At 53.4% G+C, this 7,908-nt stretch overlaps 1 protein-coding gene across 1 annotated transcript; it reads left to right on the plus strand.

The window, feature by feature from the left end:
• Positions 1-687: 687 nt before the first annotated feature.
• P4HB (prolyl 4-hydroxylase, beta polypeptide) lies at positions 688-7,612 on the plus strand (the record flags this gene model as incomplete). Its single annotated transcript, XM_009076624.1, has 9 exons — positions 688-850; positions 1,011-1,148; positions 3,346-3,450; positions 3,710-3,835; positions 4,209-4,409; positions 5,010-5,130; positions 5,342-5,523; positions 5,929-6,015; positions 6,568-7,612. Coding segments are annotated over 9 exons (1,210 nt in total), but the record flags the coding sequence as incomplete, so codon positions are not given.
• Positions 7,613-7,908: the final 296 nt, after the last annotated feature.

Raw genomic sequence — 7,908 nt, forward strand, 5'->3', positions numbered from 1 at the left:
GTGGGCAGGGATGGGGGCACAGGTATGCAGAGTGCTGACCACACCACCTGGGTGCAGAGGGCAGTGATGTGACGCCATGCCCCTGTCCCTGTGCTGTGGAGTCTGGACAAGGTCCACTGTGGCAGTGACCTGGGAGCAGTGCTGGGCTGGTGAGGGACAGAGCAGCCTCTTGGGGGCTCCTCACTTGGGGAATGCCTAGTGTGAGCCCAGAGCATGTAGAACTGCTGTTGTGTGGGAGAGCAAAGCGACCTGGGCTTGGTTTGTGCTGTGGCGCAGGTTGAGTTGAGCAGTGCAGTGCCCAAAGCTGGAAATGTACCTGGGTGGGAGGGATGAGGGGCAAACACAGGGGTGAGGGAGCTGCAGGGGAGGCCAAGGCAGAGTCAGCTGAGCTACGTAGTGCTACATGCTGAGGGTAATGTCCAGAGCAGCGATTGCGGGGAAGAGCTGATGTGTCTGCATGAGTAATGCTGAGGTCTTGGGAAGTGTTACATTGCTGGGCAAAGTTTAAGGACTGAGGCTAGAGGTGAGAGAAGAGTGGGAGCCCCTTGTACCTTGACTTATCAATCGAGGATTAGCTTAATTACACCAGGAGCAAAAGGGAAAGGGTTGCGTAAATGATATCTTGGTCCTCAATGACCTCTCGACCAGCTGCAAGGTCTGCCCTGAGGCCTGGGGGCTGTGAGGGAGGTGCCTGACTGGGCTCTCCCCTGGGGCAGCTGGCAGGGAGGCAGATGACATCGTGGGGTGGCTGAAGAAGCGCACGGGCCCTGCTGCTGCCACCCTGGGCGATGCGGCCGCTGCAGCACAGCTGGTGGACTCCAGTGACGTGGTGGTCATCGGCTTCTTCAAGGTGGGTTTGTGCTTCCCTGGGAGACTCCCCATGTGCCAGGGCCTCCCCTGCTCCCTGCCTGCCTTGAGCAACACTTGCTGTGCTGCCACACCCGATATTCCGGTTCCCTGGGCCCGGAGTGCTCCGGGTGATGAGTGAGACACCCTGCTTTGCTCTCCAGGACTTGGCATCGGAGGCTGCAAAGGAGTTCCTGTCGGCAGCAGAAGCTGTGGATGACATTCCTTTTGGGATTTCCTCCAGTGCTGATGTCTTCACCAAGTATGAGCTCAGCAAGGATGGCGTTGTGCTCTTCAAGAAGGTACTGGCTGGTGCCAGCCCGAGCGCCATGCTGGGGTCTGCTGCCTCCTCCCCTGCCTCTGGTTAGTCAGACTGGGGGAGGATGGCCCAGGGCCACACAGTGAAGAGCCTGTGCTGCCAGCATGGCTGTTTCTGAGCCTCAGAGCCTGTGGCCCCTTTGTGGTGTGGGGGAGCCTCATGGACCAGTGGAGCGCAGCCTCGTTGGTCTCCTGGCCCTGTGCTGCCCTCCCAGAGCTGTTGGACATTGGGTCCAGGCTGTTCCTTCACTCACTCCTCTGTTCCTCAGCATTCTGCACTGCAGCCATAGTCACACAGTCCTTGAAGCACTTGTGGGTATAGCTGGGGAGGCTCTTGTGCCCCCTGGGCTTGGGCAGGCCCAGGAGAGCAGCTGAGCCCTCCATGGCTTCTGTGGGGTTTGGTTGTGGCTTAGCAGAGTTGTTTCTCTTTGCCCATCCTTGGTCTCTGGTGCTGTCAGTCCCTTCCCTGCCAGAGCTGCTCTGTCCTGTGCTGCTGTGGGTTCTGCAGCACAGGGATTGCAGTGAAGCTCCTAAGAGGATTTGCAGTTCCAGCTGACTGGGCTGGGGCCGTAGGATTATGTGTAGAGGGATGGGATGCTGATACCTACAGAATCACAAATAAATACACTGCTGAAGGCATGGAGATCCCAGTCCCAGTGACTGAATTTTGGGGTTGAGCAGACACAGGGAGTCTCCTTGGGCTCTGTGGCAGTGCATCCAGGGGTGCTATGAGGCAGGACAAAGCTCCTCTGGGCTCAGACTTAGTAAACCTGTAATCTCATCAGTCATTCCATCCCAGTCTGACCTAAGACAGCCTAAAGAGTTGAATGAACTCTATTTCATTCTCTGTTCAGCTGGAATAACATGTTTTATTCCACTACACCTCTGGAATTGTAGTTATTTTTATGGGGCTGGAAGCAGGTAGATTTCATGTTTGTAGGCCTCTCAGGTTGGTGTGGCTGAGGGTGCAGGTAAACGACCTGATTACCTGGGTAACAAGCTCAGAAAGCACTAGCAAGGCTGGGGGAGGGATCAGTGTTTTGTTCTGGGCTCACTGGTTCCTGTCCCCCTACCTGTCCCGTGAGTGGCTTTGTGTGTCCCCTGTGTGTGCCTCACTCTGGGTGGTGCTGGGCAGAGTCCTGGGCCTGGCAGCCTGTCAGGTCTGTTGTTGGGAGCAGCAGTGGCTGTGCTATGCCAGTTCCAGGCTGTGATGGGGCAGGAGTGCTCAGCTCTGGGAAGGAGCAGCCCAGGTCCATCCAGCCCCTGGGGGTTCCTCCCTGACCCCATGCAATGGCACAGCAGTGCCATGGGAGCCCTTGGACACATCTACCCCAAACAAGGTGCAAAGGAGCACCCACAGTTACCAAACAGCAGGGCAGAAGAACCTGATGGCTTATTTTGCCAACAATTTTGGTTTGGGGCTTTGGCTTACCTCCCTGCAGTTAGTTGAGTCTAAACTGAGAGGGTTTGGCTTGTGGTGCTCCCTCTTGCTCCATGTGAGCTCTCCAGACTCATACAGGCCCTGGCACAGCTGCTCTGCAGTGATCCTCAAGGTGTTTGCAAAGTTATTTTTCCAATGCTTCCCCTAACAGAAGGTTATCTGAGTCCACTCTCCTGCTTGTGCCAGCAGCCCCAGCAGGGCCCTGCCAGCACTGCTGTGCCCTTTGCACATCCTCTCTCTAACCTTGACAGGCCTCTCCAGCCACCAGAGGGTTCTAGGAATCCTGGTCAGGGATATAGGCCCTGTATAAAACAGGAGCTGGCACCTCCCATGCCATGTGTGCTGTTATCTCTAACAACAGAGGCTGGAACAACCCTTAGAGCTGTCAGATGTTCCCAGCACTGTCTGGTCACAGTGTCTGCTCTGACACCACTGTGTCCTGTGGGGCAGGAGCTGCCTATACAGGCTGGAAGGAGCTACTCAGAGTCTTCCTTGGGGCTCTGCCCCACGAGTGGTTTCATGGTGGTGCAGAGCAGGGCTGAGATCAAAGCTGGCTGTGGTTGCTGCTCACTTTCTTCTGGTGGGGGTGATTTAAGGCTCTCCTTGCCAGGAAGATGGACACCTTGGTGCAGATTTCATGTGGACATTGTTGAGGTGGAAGCCTGCTCTGAAGAGTGCAGCTGAGATCCCTTGGGGCACTGAGAGATCTGTAGTCTAATGAGGAATGTCTGTTCTTGCAGTTTGATGAAGGCCGAAACAACTTTGAAGGGGATCTCACCAAAGATAATCTGCTGAACTTCATCAAGTCTAATTCATTGCCTCTGGTCATAGAGTTCACTGAACAGGTGAGTCTTACATATGTGGCAAGGCCCTTTTGCAAGACTATAACAAAGCTCTAGCTGTAGGTTCTGTGGTTGTGGAGCTGATTTGAGTCTGGGGGATGGAGGAGTGGGAAGGACACAGGAAAGGAGGTGTGTGAGCTTGATGTGCAGAGTAGTCCTGCAGCACTGGAGGCTCCTGTGGGCTGGTTGGAATAGCAGAGTCAAAGTGATCTGGACTGATTTGCTTCTCTTCTAAATGTAAACTTTATGTTCTACCCCTCAGACTGCTCCTAAAATCTTTGGAGGAGAGATCAAGACTCACATTCTGCTGTTCCTGCCAAAAAGTGTGTCTGACTATCAAGGGAAACTGGACAACTTCAAGAGTGCAGCTGGAAACTTCAAAGGGAAGGTGAGATGGATTTATTGGATCATGAACTGAGAGACAGCTCCTGTCAGGAGTGCAGTAATGTCTGTATCCACAGAGCAGCTGTGGAGGAGGATGTGCAGCTCTGTGTGCCTTTATAATAGGTGACTGAGTCACTTACTGGCTCACACAACTGTGAGAGGAAAGCAGTTAACTCCTGACTTCCCTTCTTGGATTTAAATCTGACTCTGCCTTAGCCACCAGCAGTCGGGTGTGTGCAGGTGTGAGAGCTGCTGCAGCCCCAACACCTCTGCTGGGATGGGGGAGGAAGGGAGCTCACTTCAGCTACACATGTGAAGTGTCAGTAGCCACAAAGTACTCGTGTTCACCTCCTGCTTTTGCCTTTTTTCCTCCCAAGATCCTGTTCATCTTCATAGACAGTGACCACAGTGACAACCAGAGGATTTTGGAGTTCTTTGGCCTGAAGAAGGAGGAGTGTCCTGCTGTGCGTCTGATCACCCTGGAGGAAGAAATGACCAAGTACAAACCCGAATCTGATGAGCTCACAGCAGACAAGATCAAAGAGTTCTGTAGCAAGTTCCTGGAGGGGAAGATCAAGGTATGTGGATAAATGGTGCTGGTGGTGAAGGGCTGGCTAAAAGGGAGCACAAACACTCCCAGTGAGGGCTGTGAGTCAGTGGGAGAAACTCCTCTCTCTCCTGCATGAAACATCCCATGGGCTTTGTGCTGAGGCAAAGCCGCTGGAGCTTGGAGGCTGTAGGAGAGGGAGCCAGGTATTGGGCTCTGTCTCTGAGGACTGTGCCCTTTATGCAGTTGCTCTTTCTGCCAGCAGCCTGTGGAAGGTGTGGATTGTGGCACAGTGTAAGGAGCCGTTGGCTCTCACCTGCTGGGGAACTGTGGCTTGCCCAGCAGTGGCTGTGCAGGGCAGCCCAGTCCTGTGGAAATGGCTGTCAGCAGTGCTGGTTCCTTCCTGCAGAGCTCTGCTGCTCTCTCTGTGCAGCAGCACCTGCTATTCCCACTGGGGCAGGGTGGGAAGGAGCCTGTGTGGGAGAACAGGAAGTGACCAACTGGTCTGGCTGCTCTCAGCCTGTGCCGGAGGCGCCGGAGGGGTTGAGCTCTGGGTTTCCAGGATGTGATCACGTCTTCATTCCAAGCAGCTCTGTAGCAAACTCTCTCTGAATTTCACTTCTTACTCCAGCCCCACCTGATGAGTCAGGATCTTCCTGATGACTGGGACAAGCAGCCTGTCAAAGTTCTGGTTGGGAAGAACTTCGAAGAAGTTGCTTTCGATGAGAACAAGAATGTCTTTGTGGAGTTCTGTGAGTATCTTCCTACCTGATTCCAAGTAACTGGTGTGAAAGGGGTGTCAGGATACTGTGTGACCAGGATTAGGGAGAAGGCCTTTTGCACAGTCTGGGCCCTAAAGGCAGTGCCCTGATTGCAGAGATGTGTGTGAACTGGCTGGCTGGGGCTGGGGAGGGGTGGGGCCTCGTTAAGTTGTTGGTGTAGCTCTGTCTCTGTAATTAACAGATGCCCCCTGGTGTGGTCACTGCAAGCAGCTGGCTCCGATCTGGGACAAGCTGGGAGAGACCTACAGGGACCATGAGAACATTGTCATTGCCAAGATGGACTCGACAGCTAATGAAGTGGAGGCAGTGAAAATCCACAGCTTCCCCACACTCAAGTTCTTCCCTGCAGGCTCTGGCAGAAATGTAAGCCAGGGAGCAGGGAGTGCTCAGCTGCCTGAGCTGTGTTCTGACCAGGCCTTTGGGAGGGCTCTGCAGTCTGTTGGGATGGAACTCACTGAGTCTACAGGACACCAAGACCCTTTGTGGGGGGCTGGGCTGTAGGAAGGAGCTGGTGGGAGATGGGAGGTGGGAATGGGGAGAAGAGGGAGCATAGAGGACAGTGTGCTCATCTGCAGGCTATTCTTTCCTCGCAGTGATCTCTGAAGTCTAGTGGCTGAGCTGTTTTCCTTCGTCTCATATGGGTGAAGGTGAATTTTTAAATTCCCTTTTGCTTGGCATGTTCACTGTTGCTCAGAAAGAGAATTCTCCTCTCCAGGGGCCTTGGTCTGTAGTGCCCATAACCAGCATCCTCATGTTTCTCCTGTGTAGGTCATTGACTACAATGGGGAGAGGACACTAGAAGGCTTCAAAAAGTTCCTGGAGAGTGGAGGTCAGGATGGGGCAGCAGCCGATGATGTGAGTAATGGGAATGAGCCACTCTGGGCCTTGGGAACACGGAGCATGGGCTGGATCTGGTGCTGCACCTGAATCCTCAGTCCTGAATCAGATCCTGGGCGGCAGGAGAGGATGTTGCTGGTAAACAGAAGTGCCCACATGAGTGACCTGTTCAGGGACAGCCTGGCTGGCTATGAGCCTGCAGTGTGGGCTCCTGTTCTGAGAGCACCCAGTGGGTGGAAGCAGCTGTGGCTGTCACTGCTGGGGCACTGAGGGCTTGTTTCCCTAGGGAGCTCCCTCAGCTCCTGGAACTGGGCTGTGTGGTCAGTGTTCATGTCAGTCTATCTAGTTGGAAGCTCCTCACCTGTGGGGTGGAGGCTGTTACAGGTGCAGGTACCAGCACCAAGAGTTGCTCATCCTTAATGTCCTGAATCCAGAGCTCTTGGTGGTAGTAGTCTTTGGATGTTCAGTTAACATGGCAGCAGACAGCAGTGACCAGAGCTGCTGCTCTGTGCTTGGTTCTGGACCTGCCTCACTGTGCCAGAAACCAGGAGCTGTCTGTAACCTCCACAGGATCTTGAGGACCTGGAGACAGATGAAGAAACAGATCTTGAGGAAGGTGATGAGGATGAGCAGAAACTTCAAAAGGATGAATTGTAAAGAGAAGACTGATCTACATCACCCAAAAAATCAGACACTAAATTGGCTGCTGTGATGCAGCCCAGCAAGTCAGAAACCCATTAAGATTTAAAGCAGAAGGTGAATGACTGGAAATCCAGGGATTGGCTTTTAAAGTAACACTTTACCCTCACTTGCCTGTACACTTGACTTATCTTTTCTTTCTTTTGGCTTTGGAGAAGGGAGCTGTCACTGGGGAGCCAGCCCAGCCTGCTGGGCTCATTTTTTATTGTGATGTACTTTTTTTGTACACAGCTTTTGTCTGGAGTATTCTGTTCTTTTGGGCAGCAGGAGGGTGAGGTGGTACCAGGAGCTTAGTGGCCTGACAGTCTGGAGCCTTGCCACTAACATCTTCCAAGAAAGCTTTTTTCTTTTTTTTTTTTTTTTTTTTTCTTTTAAAACTAAAGCCCATAATTGATTTCTGCACCTGGCAGGGCCCTCAGTGGCCTCAGCTGTTCTTCCCTGGGCTCAGCCTCCAGTATATGTAGGGCCAGAGGGCTGATGGCTTCCTGGGGAAAGGTGTGTGTGAAGGTGCTTCTCTTCATGCTGGCCAGATGTTTCCTTTCCCCTCTGCTTTAAGACAGTTGGAGATGACTATTGCAAACACCTGAAGGGTGGAATACTGTGTGCACTGGCTGTGGCAGGCTCTGAGGGTGGGGGTGGCCGCTGGCTCTCCGGCGCTGTCTCCATCCTTCCGATCAAAGGCAACACTTGCCATCCCTTTCCACGAGTTATTTGGGGTGGGCTGACCCGGCAGGGGGTGGTGGGGGAGGGCCTGATAACCAGATCAAACAGGACACTTGCAATTACTGGGGTTGGGGATGTGACCGGGGGAGTGCCTCAAAGGCCTGAGCTCTGCATCAGGCTCATTCTTAGCATTCTGCTACAATAACATTGGTACTGAATTTGATGGCCAAATAAAGTTGAGATTTTAATACTATCATGGCTTTGTCTTAATCAGAGCACAGAACACTGGAACCTGCCCTGGGAGGGGATCAGAGTTGTGGGGTGAAGCTTTGAGGGACTCTGCCATAATGGGGGTATCAGCTAATGCTCCATAATTGATGGACAAGAACTTCCCCATGTCCTGTCCAGGTTCCATGGGCTGTGGCTTGGCTCTGTGAGTGTGTGGCCCCTATGCTAGCTGGCTGGGAGAAGGGACCTTGCTCTGGAGCAGTTAACCAGGGCACGCTGGGGCTGCTGCAGCTCTGCCAGTCAGACTCACATGACCCTGTG

Source organism: Acanthisitta chloris, unplaced genomic scaffold (assembly GCF_000695815.1).
Source record: "Acanthisitta chloris isolate BGI_N310 unplaced genomic scaffold, ASM69581v1 scaffold14666, whole genome shotgun sequence".
NCBI classification, from domain to species: Eukaryota; Metazoa; Chordata; class Aves; order Passeriformes; family Acanthisittidae; genus Acanthisitta; species Acanthisitta chloris.